Source organism: Malaclemys terrapin, chromosome 1 (assembly GCF_027887155.1).
Source record: "Malaclemys terrapin pileata isolate rMalTer1 chromosome 1, rMalTer1.hap1, whole genome shotgun sequence".
In the NCBI taxonomy this organism is placed as follows: domain Eukaryota; kingdom Metazoa; phylum Chordata; order Testudines; family Emydidae; genus Malaclemys; species Malaclemys terrapin.
Genome location: NC_071505.1, coordinates 111878503 through 111896591, shown reverse-complemented (window position 1 = coordinate 111896591; position 18089 = coordinate 111878503). Strand labels below are relative to the sequence as shown.

The following is an 18089-nucleotide window of genomic DNA, read 5'->3' as shown; positions in this document are numbered from 1 at the left end:
TGGCTGGTGCAATGTCATCAACCTGGTCACTCTGGTCAGTGCAACCGTCTTCAGTACAGTATGTATGTTTATGATGATTACACACACAAGAATATCTCATATTCCATCCACTAGAGACAAGTGGTACACATACCTGTTACGGTGGGAAAAAAAAAAATATATATATATATAAAATTCCAGCGGGTAATTTGGTAATCTTGACAATTGTATACTTGTTGGTGATCTTTTTAGGAAATTCTGCAGAAAAAAGTTACTTGAAATAATGATGACAGAAGCTTTTACAAAAGGATAACTGCATGTCTGTGATCCAGTCCACATAGATACAGGTTATAGCTTACAGAATTTCTGGAGAGCTAAGAAAGAAGAAGATAATGGCAAGTCTGGGATCTTATTTTAAAACGAAGTACATGGAGAGAGTAAGGTATGGAAACTTTGTTTGGACAACCAACACTAAATATAATACTGTTCTGATTCTTTGTGAAGTTACTTTAAACGTGATCATGTTATAGTGTTCAAGTTGCTTCCTACACTAGAAACTCCTGAACTTTAAAAAAAAATCTGTGTATAATATGTTCTTCTGTATTTAATGACTTGACAACTTTCATAAAGATTAATTCAAATAGCTGCCATGATCTCTTGTACTATTATTTCATTAAATGAGTGAAGATAATTAGCTTGTGTCAGAACATTATTTGGTTTGAGGCACTGTAAATGTTCAGTAACCAGAGACAACCCAAAATGTAGGAAGAAGTATGAATGTGACAAATATTCAATATGTAACTGAATAGTGCTATTTTCCAGTAATTCTGCAAACCAGAATAAATATATATGGCTAGGGAAAGCTGTTTTAAATCTGGACAAACAGAAAGAAATGAAAAAAAAAAACAGAATTCTTGGTCATGTAAGAATGGACACAGTATTTGAGAATGCTCCCAAAAAGGGTGGATGAGGAATAATTTAGGTAATGAAATATCAGGCAAGAGAGAGGAGGCAACAATCTAGTTATTGTATCCCTGACGTAATTCTGTAATGAAATCTAAGCCATAAAAGTATAGTGGCTCTCAGTGCCAGTGCCAGAGACATCATAAAACCGTCCATATATGCATCTAAAAGTTCTTGCTTCATCTTGCCCAGCCTCTTGCCACCTTTATGCTCCTTTTCTCTTCCTGATCTTGGCTTCTTGTATTCTTCCATACTAAACCATGTCTGGAATGCTCCATCCACTGTGCCGTCCCGTGATGCACTATTGCCAACCCAAAGCACTGAAAACTATTAAGATTTTACAAAATAATGTCAGATTCTTTATTTGCCTTCTGGTTTGGGGTCTTTTCAGGTATGTTCAGGTCAGGTTTTCAAGCTTTTTTGGCAACCATAACCGTGGGAATGTTTTTTAAATGAATGCTGCAATTCTCCTGTAGTGAAATGATTCCAGGTGCTTGGGCTGTAAGAAAAATACCAAATTGAGCAAGTGCTGCATCCCCCACTGGAGCCGGGTCTCCGTTGCTGTGTCACCTCATAACACTGACAGGCTTGTTCTGGGCTGGTAACTAGGACAGGGATCAACTCCCTGGTTGGGACGTCCCCGGGGTGGCCCCGCCCCCCGGTCTCACTATAGGGCTATAGCGCGCATGCGCCCGATTTGTCCCGTGACGTCACCCGAGCCTCGGTTCCCATTGGCGTAGGGCAGCGATGGTGGGCGGGGTTGGAGTGACGCAGCTCCCGCATCTGTGACCTGACCGACCGACCGACCCGGATTTGATTCAGTCGGATCCTAAAGAGCTCGGGGTGTCGCCAGCAACTGTCACGCGCCGCCCTTCTCCCGCCGCAGCCATGGCGCTCAGCGATGCCGACGTCCAGAAACAGGTACCGGGCCCGGCCTGGCTCCTCCGGGGCTTGGGGGGTCAGGCCGGTGTTCGCGCCCCGGGCGGGGCGGGGGGAGGGTCAGGTGTGATTCTTCCTCAGGTCTGGTGCTAGGGCTGCTCCTCCCCGACCCTCTTGCTCTCGTCTGGACCATGCCAGGATCTCGGGCTCTGGTGACGGGGAGGGGAGGGGAGGGGATGGGGGGGGGGCAGGTTCATGTTTTTTTTTATTGTATAAAATCTAATGACCAGATCAAACAATCTGTATTTAAACACTGACCACTAAAGTCCTGAAACAATTTAATGTTATTGTTTATTTCCTGTAATTCACACATCAGCATGTACTACTACGACTAAAAAAAATCTACACTTGAGATTTGCAATTCACATTTCATGTCCAAAAAACAGGCCTTGGAATTCCAAAGCACAAGAATTTTCTAGCACTAGTACAGAAATCTCTCACTCTAAAGGCCAAAGAATACACCGCATTGACAATTAAAATAGCATTCCTGGGACTGCCGATGTCCAAGGCCATGGGGAGCTTTGGGGACAGAGTTCAGGGCCATGGGCCAATACATTCACCCATCCTCAGGTCTCCTCATGGGCTGTGGGATCCTCCCTCGTTTCCTGCCCTAAAGGGCTTGTTGCGCTGCTGTCACTATGCCTAGGACCTGGGCGAGGAGCAGCTGCATTGGTGGTGGTGGTGACCGCATCAGTGCAGTCGGTGCTGGAAAGTGCTAGGGGACTGAGTGGCTGTGGGGGTAGACAGCTAGAGGCTGGGAGGCTCTAGCCACCCCCAACAACTTAGAGATTGCGTTAATAATCAAAGCCCAGGTTAGGAAGAGAAGCTTGTTTATCTCTTTTCATTCAAAGTGGACATGTCTTTTGTCACGGTACGAAACTACTCATTAAAACAATAGTTGTCAAAAATAAAAGCTGTCTCAGCCCCTGCTGACTGGGATGACAGAAATAGTGCTATTGATATTTAAGCTATTGGTAACCTATTGCTACATTCCTGGCAAAGGTAGCTGAGTAAGAAACCTCCCCCTTCCCCCATTTAAAGAGTGTCTGCTGAAGGAAGAACAGTGACGGCCTTGTACCATGGAGAAACAGCAACTGGAAAATCCTATGAATAATACCCATGCTAGCCGGTGAATAAGGGGATCTGACTGCAAACTGAACAATGGCATTTTAAAAACAAAACAAAACGTGTATTGGAAGCACAACACATCTCCCAGTAGCATTGGGAGCTCCTGTGTTGACAGCAGACTGGGGGGTTGCTAAAGTATTTGGATGGCTTCTGAAGACAAGAGATGATGGAAGTGGTCATGGTTGATCTTGTTTTTATCATATTATTGTGCAAGTATCAGATCACCCTAACACTCATCTGGTGTTTTGTACATGACATCAGATTATTTTCTACAGAAATTAGGTGTAAACTTGAATTTGATTATAATGGCTGAGCAGTACTCGCTTATAGTCTGGCTCCTAGAGTGTGTAGACTCTTCAACTGTCTAATGACTTTTGTACTTCAGATCTGGAGGGAAAGCAGTCGTCTGTGAACAGCAGCCTAGTTTGTGCTGCTCCTTTGTAAATTTCCACTGAAGGCTTGGCTTTTTAAGCTATCTGGCTGTCCTTTTGGGTCCGGACACACACTGTTCTCATTGACAGTAAATAGTGTCCTTGATAACAAAGTGGTCTGACCTGAATTGCAAATGGTGCACAGTGATGAAAATTGCACCGATCCAGTCAATGCTGGCCAGTGAAGTTTCCTCTCAAGGGATGGGCAGATCAAACAGGTTTGATGCAGGATCAGCCGTTCCTTTTCAGGTCCCATAAACACTTACTGCATCTCTTCCCTTCTCATTCAGCAAATCTGATTGGCAAAGGACCACTGTGTAGTGAGTACACAAACAGTAACTTAGCATCCCTATTTGCCTTCTGGAGATCCTCCCTTAGCTCCCTACCTTCACTTGCACAACGAACCTTTTTGGCATGTCCTCAGTTATCATAACTTGAGCTGGCACTGTTAGTCACTATGGGACTGAACTTGAAGGGTGAGCTTTGACATTGGAAGGAGAATAGATCCTAACACTGGACCTCTGTTCTGTATTCAAATCTAACAACTGTAATATATCTGTAATTGGATTTTGTTCAGCTAAAAAATAGGGGATGATCCTGTCCTTGTATTAACTGGAAATGCAAAATGCAGTAAACTGCATGACAGGTCAGTATAGGCCCTGATAGAGGTAGGAAACAGTTTGACCTTATCACTTTCAATATGCTCAATATTTTCAGTTTTTAAGAGACCCTCCCATGACCACTTCCAATACTTGGTTCATTCTGCAGACCATAGTTTGAAAATTACGTTGCAGTTGGTTGAATAGTAAGCGAGCCCTTTTGAAGCTAACTTAATACATTACCTACTGTCTGTGGGAATTTAATCAAAGACTATTACAATTCTTGCAAAATCCACTCGCCTTCTTTTTCTAGGAATCTCTCTTGGGCAAGGGCCATCAATTTGGGGAGAAACTAAGCTCTCTTCCACAAAAATAAAACTAAGTTTGCCAAATGTCCTATTAAAACTTCCACTATTTAGAGATGTGGAAGTCCCATCTTGTTCTCTGCATTCTGCAAAAAACAAAATGAGCTTTTGATCCCCTCGGTCTGGGAACTCAAGCTTTTCACAGAAATAGGGTACTTCTTGATGCTTGCAGGCAATGCTATGTGCTACTGAGATGGCGACATGGGGAAACTCTGTAATGTCACATCATTTCTCTCTTATCCTCTGAGTAAGGAGGCAGAGTTTCTTGAGGCACCCTATGTAATCCTAGTGCTGCCAGAACTAATTCTGCCAAGGAGTATGATGCTACATAACAACTTGGTCGTCTCTCCCAGCAGTGGGTATTCCCAATTTGTATTCTGAGTCCCACTGAGAGACTCTGCTTCCAGCTTAGTTTGAGTTAATTGGCTCCTAAAATCAGAAAATCGCTAACTCTTTTCCTCCCCACCCACTCCCAGTTCTGCTCTCTGAAACAACACCGGAGTTCATCCTTGGTTTGACCTCGCCATTGCTAGAATCACTTTCCTCTGGAGAACTGTGATTCCTTTTTTTATGATGGTCCCTATGCTCTGGACTTCAGAGGATTTTAGAAAGCTGTCGCCCAATGATTCCATCCACAAAGTGGGCCCATAACTAACACTTGGAGTCATATAATCTCTGAATCCAAATCCGAATTGTTGTTTTGGTTTTCAGAACACCCTCTTAATCCAATTGTTCTGCCCCACGTGTCTGAACTTCTCCATCTATGGCCTGTCTACTCACTTCACTTTCCCCTCATACCCTGAGGTCAACATGTGCAGTAGAGCATGCGCTTATCTTCCTAGTCAGATTCTTTTCTCTGAAGTCATGTGTACAAAGGATGTAAATGGGAATCCTTCCTGTATGTTGCTGTGGCTTGCCTTGTCCAAGAAAAGTCTCTTCGCTGCTATCTGTATACTGAAACCGTCTGTATAGCATAGGCCACTCAATGATTAGTATACTGTTGCCCAGAGTTGGTTACAACATAGTTTCAAGTTGCAGTGTAGTTGGGACTGCTATTGAACATGCCCACAGCTTTAGTCTGAACTTCTAGCCCAATCACAGAACGGTGAAGTTTACAACCTAGTGGAATCCTATTGCAACTTGGTCCCCTGAATGTTGATGTACAGCTCAAATACTATTTTTAAATGGCTCTAGCTAGAAAGGTTCATGTATGCAGGTCCTTGAAGCAGTTCATAACGCACTTTAAGCTTCTTCCCACCCACCACAGACTATTGCACAACTTTTTAAATATACTTATAATCAGGGCTTTGGAGTGAAGCCTGGAGCCCGGAGCAGTGGAGCTGCAGGTTTTTGCCTGGAGCTGGAGCAGAGCCGGAGCACAGCTCCGAAGCCCTGCTTATAATCCAGGGAAGACCTGCTGATGCTATCCAGAGAAATGGTGTTAGATGGAACCTTGTCTAAAACAGCCCCTGGCTGTTTCTCTTCTAAACTCGTGTGACTTGTTTGCTTGTTAGGTAGGAGGAAAACAAGAACCACTACAGTATGTGAGATGGGATTGGTGTGTGTGTGTGTGTGTGTGTGTGTGTAAATATTGTGGAGTTCAAAAGAAAAGGTTTTGTTTTTTTTCCTTGAGCAAGTGCTTCTCAGCAGAATGTAACTGTGTGTCTATTCTATTACAGATCAAGCATATGATGGCTTTCATCGAGCAGGAAGCCAATGAAAAGGCTGAAGAAATAGATGCCAAGGTAACGAACAAAAAAAGCCATTAGATGGTTTAATGTCAAGAACTCCAAAAGGAGGTGGATCGCATCTGACATTCTGAGTTGCTTCCCAGTCATACCATCAAAAACAGTTCTACAATATTTCTAGAAGCCACGTTATTTTTTTGTCATGTAATTCCTGTATGTGGAGCAAGTTAACTACTGAATAAAGTTAAATATTTTAGTTTGTGCCAAATTAATACAATCAAGGGAACTGAGCTGAAGCTGCCCTTTCACCCGGAGTCTCCTTATTAATGCCTAGATGTGAACACATTTGTATGCAAGATCACATGTTGATTTGTTAATACTTCAGGGGAGCTAAGGGTAGCGTGAGCATGGATTTTGCATAAAACAGACTGGGTTAAATTGGTCCTTCTAACTTCAGTGGAGTTACAGAGATGAATGTGACCCATCTCTACATTTGTTTTACTTGGGGCTTGTGTACACACAAACTTTCACCAAAATAACTAAATTGGTTTTAATTCTCACTTCTTGTTTTTGGTGTAAATCTGTGTATGGATGCTCTTATTCCTGAATCAAAATAGGACAGTTAAACCATGCCAGCTATGATTTGCCTCCATGTTAAGGAACCACAGCATAGATTTAAATAGAGTTGGGGGGAAAGCATGAACAGTTCTATGTTAAAATGGAATGCATTATGCCAAAGTTGTAAGGATCCGCTAATCAATCATTAGTGGTTGATTACATTACACATTGGGGCCAATTATGTCAGTTCATATTGGAAAAGAAGGTCTCAAGTATGGATCCGTTGGAATGATAGCCGATGTCTTGTTGAAATGAGATTGTGAATACGATCAGTTTAGCACAGTAGTTTACATGCTAGAAATGCTTATGCAAAGTGACTGAGCAAATACATTGCTTATTTTTTCTTATTTCTTAAATCTAAAATGGGCCCTATCGCTTCTCTCGAAGTATGGGTAAATAGTAAAGACTCACGACACTTTTGTAGCTGGGTATTTGTAAATAGTGTACAGCTCTTAGCACGTTTTCATATGTGAGGGGACCAGCCATGCTCTAAGAATGCAGTAACTCCCACGTGTATCCTTGTTTACGGCTTAACGGTAAGTGGTTCAAGAACAATAAATAATTGTATTAAGTTGACAGTTATAATATTTAGTGATTCTTTCAGAATCTCTCCCATCACCTTTACTGCTGCAGTCAAAGATTAAACCAATTCTAGAGTTCAGAGAGAACAAGTGTTGTGGATTGGACTTCTGGTTACTCCTAGTTAGCCTACTAGTCTTTGCTCACTTGCTGGTACTTGAAAATTGTATATCATCCCTATTTCAGGAATCAAAACTGGACAGGAAAGCAAATGATAGGTGCCAAACAAGGATATTGCAATGGTCAGATTAACTGAGCAGCAATTAGTAAGGCCCTAGTTCAGAAAAGAACATGCTTAAATCTCACTGACTTCAGTGAGATTTAAGGTACACGCTTAAATGCTTTGCTTAATTAGTACCTTGAGTATCCTCACCTAGCCTTTAGTTTAGTGAAGTGAATTGAACTGAGTATCTTCTAAAAGTCAGCCTCAATTTCAACTGTGTGACTGTTTCTCTGTAGGCAGAAGAAGAGTTCAACATTGAGAAGGGTCGCCTGGTGCAGACACAGAGACTGAAAATCATGGAGTACTATGAAAAGAAGGAAAAACAAATTGAACAACAGAAGAAAATGTAAGTCACTTAGGCTGCCTGGCTTGCTACAGAGCTTGGAAAAAATCAGCAGCTTGCCAGTGATACACAAACAATCTTTCGCTAGCAAGTGGAGAGGACGTAGCTAAACATTTCTGCAGAATGTGAATTTTCACATATGAAAAAAAGGTTTAAATCCTTACTGTTGAGAAGAAAATTTGAATGTGGACTTGAGGCACTGTAATCTTCCTGAATCTGCAGACACACTGTTGCTACTGTTTACAGCTTTCTCAAACACCTCAAAATTGGCAACTCTTACAGCAGCAAAGTGAAGCTGACTTGGCATTGATGCTCCTTACAGGAAAACATGTCCCAATAAATTGAGGCTAAGGGGTGGATAGGTAATAGTAGACTCCAGCTCTTCCCTAGTTGAAAGAGTCTGGATTGATTTGTGGTAAGGTAGGGAAGAGAGAACTCTCGCTTCCAGCAGCTGAGGGTACATTAGGGGCCTTGCTGGCAAGCTTCAGATACATCAGCCATAGGCTAATTCTAAATAGTCCCACACAAAGTGCAGGGATAATACCTAGAGAGAACAGCAGATGTGGTGGAGAGGTCTAACAAACCCTATATGCTCTGTCCTGCTCCATCGCTGGCACAACTAATTCTATCCGTACTGGTCGTGGTGGCTAGTTTCTCTTGAGTAGTTTTTCTGTTTTTGTTGTCACTTGTGCAGATTCAACGGAGGCTGGCTTTTATAGTAAGCCAGGAATTTATCATAGCTGCTCTTGAAGCAGATTCCAATAAGTGAACAAGCTGGCGTTCAACACATAATGTGTTGCTCTAACATGTAAAGCATGCAATTAAAATATCTGCTGCGCCACTATCACCATCTAAAGCTTGATGCACTGATTCAGTTTTTCCATGCAACTTGCAGTCAGATGTCCAACCTGATGAATCAGGCAAGATTGAAGGTCCTCAAGGCAAGAGACGACCTTATTGCGGTGAGTATATATTGCCTCTATAGTAAAGGGACAGGGGATTCTCCCCATCAGAAGTTAAGGAATTACCCGATCCAAGCATCTGATTTTTTTTTTTTTTTTATAGTGATCAAATGAGATGTGTACTTGAAGCATACATAGACTAAAAAAATGGCTTTGCTAGCTGACTTTAAAAAAACCTTCATAGTTGGTGGCCTTCTGTACGTGTGAATTTAGGCTTTTTTGGTATACACTAGTATTGTGTTTTCACAGCTACACTTTGCTGTTTAGGGAAGATATATCTGTCTGCCAGGAATCTCAGTTGCAGTGTATGGTTGAGTTCAGCCCTGTGATTTTTATTCACAGAATGGGAAATGTCTCTTACACAACTGAGTGCAAAAAGAGGAAGTAACTGGGTGACAAGAGGCCCACAAAATGCCGAGTTGCTTCAGGCAACTAGAACTGAATGTATGCAGTGATACTGAATGGCTGGGCTTCAGCAAGCTTGACAAGCATTTCCTGTAAATAAATACTACCAGAAAAATCCACATAGTGGACTGTCTCTCTCCAACAGTGGCCCAGGATGGGTGGAAAGGCTTTCCTCTTGGTCTGTCTGGTGGACAGTTTATGCCTGGGAGCATGAAGACTTATAATCCCTGTAATCATCTTGTCATAGATACTATATCGGTTACATTCACTATGAATAACGGTAGCCATACTCCAATGTTACGAAAGGCCTCAGTTATAGCTTCTGTGAGAATAACCTGCCTATCCCACGATATGTAAAGTCCCTTGTCCTGTCTGAGGCACACTCTTGTGTGTTTCAAATACTAGGTGATGCTGCTGAGTCCTGTTTGTGAGAACTACAGAAATCAAGAATAAAATACCATCTGTAGTATTGCTTGTTCACAACACTGTTCTGAAAAAGGATTTGGTAGGAGGGGATATCAGCATATCAGATATAGGATCTTTGATTCTTCTATCCTAGTGCCACATTTGTCAACCATTGTGAATTTGATGCGATTTCTAATACTGTGTATTTAGAGAAGAAGGGTGGGGAAAGAGTTAACTCCATTGTGAAACGATCTATGTTGAATAATCTCTCCCTGACCATGCTTTGAGCTGACACAGTCACATGCTTCTGAATGGTGCAGAAGACATTTCCTTCCTCATTTTAAAGTATTTCAAGTCTTATTGTACTAGCTCAGTCTTACCTTCTTGTTACTTGGTCTTCAAAAGGCTGGCCAGTAAGGGATGGGCACTTCCAGAATTTTTGAATTCTAGGGCAGAAGGCATAACTAGGTTTGACAGTGAGGGGAACTCGGGACGGTCTTGTTAATACTCTAGCATTCAAAACCTAATACACACTCTTGTTTATCAAGACAGACTTTCCTGCCCCATGGAATCACTTGTATCGGGTATTTCCCTGCTTCTGTTTTTAAGGTTACAACAGCACATCATGGGGTTGCGTCTACTTATATACGTACCATAATGTTTCAGTTTGGGGGACACACGACCGTACCCAGATCGAAACTTTAGGATATTTTATTTTTCTGGGGCATTGAGGAAAGAATATTTGAAGGGGAGATGATATGGTAGATGGGAGCAGAGTAACAGGGCAGCAGCAGAAATCCTTAAACATGGACTCTAAAATAGTGTGAAGGACCTCTGTGAAGTCAGACTTGATGCTCTGTTGCCTCGGAACAGAGAATCCAGACCTTAATGTCAAAATTTACACTGACAGATGCAGCATTTTACATAATATACAAAAGACAAATAGAGGTCCACAGCCATATTTATTTGAGCTCTGTTCAATCTATTGAAAAAGTATCTATTTTTATTAATGAAAACAGGACACTAGGAGCTTTTAAAAATTAATAGCAGAACAGGGATCTGGGCTGCGAGAATAATTAGTCTCCCTTAGGCCATGTTTAGGATGTACTATGCTGCTTTGACTACTTTATAGATCTTATCTTAGAGTATCTAACGTCTCAAAAGTGAAGACAGCCAGGTGAGCATTCAAGAAAAATACTGCTATTCTTTGGTACTGAATTCAGTCTAAATTTAATGTCACCTATTGTAGGCAGTACTATTCTCCCAGGCTGGAGTCTTCTACCTGGCCAGTTCTAGAATGTTATGATCACTTTGCAGATTTGCATTTTGCATGCGAAGGATTTCTGTACAATTTTGGGGTAGGAAAAACAAGTTGTAGTTGACTGCTCTCTTAGGCAGCCTGCAGTATATCATAAAATGTAGGGCTGGAGGGGACCTCAAGATATCACCCTGTCAATTCAGTCTCAGCCTGGTGGGGATAATTTGTACCTAGACCATCCCTGACAAGTGTTTTGTCTAATTTGTTCTGAGAATCTTCCAGTGATGGGGATTCTACAGCCTCCCTAGGTAACCTGGTTCCAATGTTTTACTAGCTGTAATTTTAATTAGAAAGTTTTTCTTAATAGCAAACCTAAATCATCTTTGCTGCAAACTAGGTTAATTACTTCTTATCCTACCCTCAGTGGCCATGGGGAATAATTGATCACCATCCTCTTTGACAAACTTTTACATATTTTAAGACTTGTGGCCTCCCCTCAATCTTCTCTTCTCTTTAGACGAAATGTCCCTAATTCTTTCAACCTCTTAATAAGTCAGATTTTCTAAACCTTTTACCATTTTTGATGCTCTCTTCTGGACTCTCCAGTTTGCCCACCTCTTTCTTAAAGTGTAGTGCCCAAAACTGGATACAGTTCTCCAGCTGAGGCCTCACCAGTGCTGAGTAGAATGGGACAATTACCTCACATTGCATAAATATGACATTTCTGTTAATACATCCCTAAATGTCAATTTGCGCTTTTTTTGTTTTTGCAATAGCATCGCACTGGTTCATTCAATTTGTGATCCACTAGAACTCCTAGGTTCCTCTTCCACAATGCTGCTGCCTAGCCACTTATTCCCCCTGTTGGATTTGTGCATTTGATTTTTTTTTTTTTCCTTCCTAAGTGCAGTACTTTGCAGTTGTCATTCTTGACTTTCATCTTGTTGACTTCAGACCAGTTCTCCATGATCTGGTGTCACCCTGAAGCAGCAGACAGTAGGAGAAACAACTCTAGCTCATTCAGCTAGAATAGCATTAATGAACTGAATAAGCATTGCTTGTGGATAGGTAATCCTTTACTACAGTAGAACCTTGGAGTATGACCACCTCGGGAATGGAGGTTGTTCGTAACTCTGAACAAAACATTATGGTGGTTCTTTCAAAAGTTTACAACTGAACATTGACTTAATAAGCTTTAAAATTTTACTATACAAAAGAAAAATGCTGCTTTCCCTTTTATTTTTTTTAGTAGATTATGTTTAACACAGTACTGTACTAGTTTTTTGGGGGGCAAGAGGAGGGGGCGGGGAAGGGTCTCTGCTGCTGCCTGAGTGTGTACTTCCGGTTCCAAATGAGGTGTGTGGTTGACTGGTCAGTTTGTAATTCTGGCATTCATAACTCTGAGGTTCTATTGTACTATGATTTTTCCTTGCCTATAAAAAAGAATTCATAGTTAACATTTACTTTGGGTACTGAACAGGGTAGTGGGGAAAGAAAACCTTTTGTGAAAGCTGTTGCTCAGTGCACACAGAGCTGAGGGTCTGGATTGAATTATCAGCTGCACTGTAAACTTGCTTCTTGGCAGGGTACATAGCTGCACTAAGAGTACAGGAGGATGGTAGGCATAGAACCAAATGGAGAAACAGGAGGACTTTGCTGACCTGATCTCTTCTTTCTGTAGGATTTGCTGGCTGAGGCCAAGCAGAGACTTGCCAAGGTGGTGAAGGATGGTGCCAGGTACCAGACATTGCTGGATGGACTGGTTCTACAGGTAAAATACTCAAGCCATAGTAAAAGGCTGACTGCATCCCTAGCCTCAAACACAAACCCTCTGTAGGAGTACTACTGCTGTTTGGAGATTACCTTGAATAGGCATATTTAAAACTACCACTTTTGCTATACTTCCCAATCTTAGCTCACAAGGCCCCAGTGTACTTGAGATTGGGAAGAGGTGGGTGGGGTGCAGAAAGCTTAAATTCTTGAGTACTTTCATCTGAATATGAAAGAAACAAAAACACAATATAATGGTCACAAAACACACCAACTGCTTCATCTTAAGCTGTCCTTAAGTGAGCACAGCTCAGGAGTGCACCCTTCAGGAGAGATGTGCACATCTCGAGTTTCTACTGCACATACTCAGGATGTGCTCCTCAAATGCACACTCTGGAAAACATCTCCTTCAACCCCCGCAAAGTTTAGGAAAGTGCACAGTCCTGTCTGTTTTCATTCCAAATTTTACACCAAATCCAGATTTGTATGGCTTGTAGCTTGACCAGGTTTTTTCTGTGGTTTGGTATGTCTGTCTGATAGATGCTGCTCCCCTAAACTACATGTCTGGCTAAAAATTCCACTTTAGGCTTTTTTAGCCCCATACGTTTTACTTTTGGAATTCCTGCAAATGCAAGTAAGGGTTTTAATGAAAACTTGTACCTCAACTATAGTGGCCACCGCTGGCAACTGCTTTAATACAAGAGCTTGTCATAAATATTACCCCATGTCCTTTTGCTAAGAACTCTTTAAAGTGTAATTCTAGTTTTCTCCTCTGCAGTCTAACAGTTTCTGTTCTTTCAAGTCTTCTTTTTGATCCAGTATTTCTTTCCTCTTGCCACCCTCAGACCCCTCAATGTTAAGGGTGCCTTGAAACCTGTAGTCTACGTTACTCCATAGCAGGGATTAATAGTGTACTTCTAATTGCCTGTCTTACTGTCAGGCCCTGCCTGTTGCTGTTCACTTGCACACTGGATGACCCAACCTCTCTGTGTTTTGGAAAGAACGTTTGTCTTTGTCAGAAGTCTGATGCAGTATGTGGTCTCCAGCTTGTACTACTGTCCACTTATTCCTGTAACAGTTTAGCACAATTGGTGGTATCCGTTCAGAGACCAAAGACCGCTGCATGCCTTAACTAGAAGCTGCATATTTGCTCAGTCTAGTGTGTGACTGTTGACTCTTAGCCTGCCTTTTCTCATTCTTCTCAACCAATCCTCAGTGTTGTCCAGATTTAGTTGCTGTTGCACCCCAAAAATCAGGATTATTTACTTCCTGCATGAACAAAACCATTGGTTCCCATGGGTTGCCCAGTAATCGATAGCCAGTCCTATTTCAGAATGACAGTAAAAAGGGGACTTGTAACCAATGAACTTTCATCTTCACTGTATGAAATAAATAATGGCAGAAAGTTGCTTAGTCTTATAATTAATCCCCAAAAATGACAGGAGAGGATGAATCAATTATAAGATGATGGGCGTTTCCTTCATCTCCTCTTACTATAGTTGTCTCATATAGGGTTTCTACCAGCTGCTTGAGCCCAGACTGAATGTCCGTTGCCGGAAACAGGATCTCTCTATGGTTAAGGTAAGGGGCTTCTGGCTACAGTAGCGTAAAATGTCTCCAAAAACAAAGCCAGGGGATTGTGACTGCAAAGGTCTCCTGCTTGGAACCTGTTAGGCAAGATAAGAAGGCAGTGGGGCTGGGGCGATTCACTACCAAGTAAAACACTTCTGTTGCAAATACCTCATCTCTTGCATTATATGCTCTTCAGGTTGGGGAGTGCCTTCCTCTGTTTGAAAAGCACCTAGTAAACTTTAGGTTCTGCTATAATATAAGGAATGATGACAGCTGCTACTGGTTCAAGATTCAAAGGGAGGAGTAAATGTGTTGCAAAGTAGGTAGGCCACAAACATTTTTCCTACAGCACCACCGTCCCGGAGAGGCTGAACTAATGAATGAGATTAAGGCATCTAATTGATTATTTCCCCTCCGTGCCTGTTCCACTAATGCAAACTAAGTAGCCATCAGTTCTGTGCAATGCCAGCAGAGGGCTCCCTGTGTCTTTCAAATCTCTGGCCTGAAGTGGAATATCTATTGTGTTCCAGGCTGCTGTACAGAAGAGCATCCCCATCTACAAAGCTGCTACCAAAAAAGACATTGATGTTCACATTGACCAGCAGACATTCCTGCCAGAAGATATGTAAGGAATACAGTAGCTTTTCGTGCTGGGTAGTAACTTGTTGGAGATTCAATGGACTGTTAAGGGAGTCTGAAACATCTCTTATGGGAAATGGCAAAAGGAGTACCACTGAGAGCACATCTGCCACTAGTTAGTGGGAGTTGACTCCTCCTGACACTGAAGATCTATTCTCTTGCCTGCTGTGCAGTTTCCCAGGCAACTAAAGATGAGTTATCTTGCTGCAGCCCCCAAACCAATTCACAGCGCAGGGGAATGTTTGGTCTAGGCCAGTGGTTCTCAAAGCTGGTTCGGGGAAAGCCCCTGGCGGGCCAGGCCGGTGTGTTTACCTGCCGCGTCCACAGGTTCGGCCGATGGCGGCTCCCACTGGCCACAGTTCGCTGCTCCAGGCCAATGGGGGCCGCAAGAAGCAGCACAGGCTGAGGGATGTGCTGGTCACCCTTCCTGCAGCCCCCATTAGCCTGGAGCAGCGAATCGCGGCCGGTGGGAGCGGCGATCAGCCAAACCTGCGGACGCGGCAGGTAAACAAACCGGCCTGGCCCGCCAGGGGCTTTCCCTGAACAAGCGACGGAGCGGCTTTGAGAACCGCTGGTCTAGGCAAGAGCAGTTAGTAACTCAGTATAACTTCTCAGTCTGTTAGAGGTGAAAGGAATGCAAGTGAAGCCCAAGATTAAGGTTCAACATAAAGCAAAGAACAAAGCTGTGAGGGGGAATGTGTGGGTTATAGGTGTCCAACTGATAGGCTTTGTCCTCCAAAACTGCCAGAAAATTGGTTCTGTAACATAGAAAAGAACACTTGAATGATGCACTCAAGCTAAGATCTAATGAACTTGTTACATAGAGCTATGAATGGTACAAGAAATAACACTTCTAAAGGTATCTGTCTAGTACATTGCCTCTTTTCCCAAAATCTGAAAATTAACCCTCATAGCCTAACTCATATTTATTGGGTGGTGGAGAGAAGGCTCAGCTGATTGACTGAAGTAATCATTTTTCGTACCTAAAATTTCCCTAGGTCCAATCTATCCTTAAAACACTAGGTGGTGATGACCCTTACCCATTAGGATGCTCTGCAAACACCATTGTTCGGGCTGTCTCATTCTCTTTATCAGGTTATTTTAGCTTCCAGTGTAATGGGAGTAAGATTGGAGTCCATTTAAAGGCAGAAAGGAGGCCACACATGTCTATTGATTCATCCCTTTGACACACATGGGAGAGTGGCTTTTTGTCAAGTTGAGGTCTATTGTAATGTCTGTTTTCTCTCTAGTGCTGGAGGTGTTGAGATCTATAACAGTGATGGTAAAATCAAGGTTTCCAATACCCTGGAAAGCCGGCTGGATCTCATAGCCCAACAGGTGAGTTTGGGAAAGAGGGAGTTGGAGCCTCCGTACTCAATCTGCTAGGCTTTCTCCTTTCATGCCATGTTCATCTTGATTGGTAAGGTGGAAAGCTTCATCTTGAAGTCAGCATCCCTTAGTCTCAATCATCCTCTTAATCTTCAAAATAACTTCTTATGGGATCAGGTCTCTTTAGATGGATGACAAGCAAATGGTTGAAAAAAGTAGACTTGAAAATTAAGCTATCCAGCTGGTTGTATGGAGGTTGGGGAGGAGCCCATCTCTATCACAGTAAGAAATCCTCTCTTCTGAGGTGTATGCTCAGCTAGGTTCTTGAAGCTAGATTATTGAAAGACTAAGTCTCTAAAGAACCAAACTGCATTGAAAGATCCTGTTACTGAATAGTACAAAAATAGATGGTGTTCATAAAGCTGCACTGCTAGTGGCAGTACATGGGCTAATAGAGAGAACCGTTCCACTAGACAATGTGAGAATCTTCTAAAGCCCAGTGTAGAAGGAAGACCTTGCAACCCCACCATGCCTCCGATGAATCTTGGTTTTGGCAATATAGACCTCCATATTCAAGACTGAATTCTGTCCTTGGGAGAGATTTAGGGCAAGCTAATCTAGAAACAATTCTGTGTCCATAACTAATGCAGATCATGGATTTGATCTAGGTGGGGTGATCACATGCCTGAGCTTAACAGGTGATCCCTCTGGCTCAAGCTGCAACAGTGTTAGTGATTGCAGTCTGCTCACACTGAGAAACCACCACCAGTATCTGGCAGATGAACTTGTAAATCCCCTGAAGAGTTGGTTGCACTGACAGAAGTCCTCTATTCATTCATGGCTCCAGCATGGAACTGCAGCTTAGGATTTCTTAACTGTTGTGCATGTTAAGTTGCTGTTAGTGCTTAACTATTTTAGTATTTATTACTGTGCTGTTCTATACAAAGCCTCTTAACTGGTGCACCCGCTCTCTCAACAGATGATGCCAGAAATCCGAGGGGCACTCTTTGGTGCCAATGCCAACAGGAAGTTTTTGGACTAAGCCTGAGGGAAAGTGGAATCTGTTCCACTGCCATATTGAAGAGAGATGCAAAAAAAGCATCTGGTCATTTAAACCCTAAAAAAAGTACCTTTTCAATGCTATAATGTTTGTCCAATGTGTGTTCTTCAGTGGAATAATTTTGCATAACTGCTGCGCTTTGCCTGACTTATCAAGTGGTTACAATGTATTAATCAAAATGAGGTGAAGACCAACCCGTCCAGAAGTGACACTGGAGAATGGATGCAGTTGGGCTCTTGGCCTGTCCTGCACTCCCGTGTCTATAGTAAAATTAGTGATTGTGAAGTACTATGCTGCCCATGGGAGCAACTTTTCCAGTTAAGGGCTTCTCAGTGTTCTGTTATACAGAGGGCATGCAACCCTTCCCTGGGTGAGAAGTGTAGCTTGTTACTTGGTCAGGCCCAGAGTTTTCTGTTCTGTATATGTGAGTAAAGTCTGAGCCTGTACTACTTAATTTATTAAAAATAAAAAGGTGTGTGTACACGGAGTGCACTGTAGTCTTTGAGCAGCATGCTGTGACTCAAGAGTAACTAGAAGAGGTTGCATCTGAAGAAGTGAGGTTCTTACCCACGAAAGCTTATGCTCCCTATACTTCTGTTAGTCTTAAAGGTGCCATAGGACCCTCTGTTGCTTTTTAGAAGAGGTTGGGTAGGGATGTCTAGGTCAACAGCTAAGTACATCACCTCACCAGCTCTAACAGGATCTTCTGTCTGTAGGTACTTGCTAACTGTATTTAGCACAGTTGAGTTGAGTTGAACTCTGTGTGACCTGATTCCTGTGTAGAGAGTTTTATAGGAGAAAGATATTAAAATATTCCTGGGGGAATTAAACTCT

The 18089-nt window shown here is 42.4% G+C and overlaps 1 protein-coding gene across 1 annotated transcript; it reads left to right on the top strand.

Annotated features, from left to right (window-relative positions):
- Positions 1-1752: 1752 nt before the first annotated feature.
- Positions 1753-17736, top strand: ATP6V1E1 (ATPase H+ transporting V1 subunit E1). The gene is made up of 9 exons (XM_054035542.1): positions 1753-1863; positions 6084-6149; positions 7749-7858; positions 8751-8817; positions 12567-12656; positions 14168-14236; positions 14758-14852; positions 16117-16204; positions 17175-17736. Exons 1-9 carry the CDS (start codon positions 1831-1833, stop codon positions 17235-17237), a joined length of 681 nt encoding a protein of 226 aa, XP_053891517.1. The 5' UTR covers positions 1753-1830; the 3' UTR covers positions 17238-17736.
- Positions 17737-18089: the final 353 nt, after the last annotated feature.

Coding starts and splice junctions, on each gene's coding strand:
- ATP6V1E1 (XM_054035542.1), top strand. CDS start 1,831: ATGGCGCTCAGCGATGCCGACGTCCAGAAACAG. Junction 7,859..8,750: donor ATTGAACAACAGAAGAAAAT/GTAAGTCACTTA, acceptor TGCAACTTGCAG/TCAGATGTCCAACCTGATGA. Junction 8,818..12,566: donor CAAGAGACGACCTTATTGCG/GTGAGTATATAT, acceptor TTCTTTCTGTAG/GATTTGCTGGCTGAGGCCAA.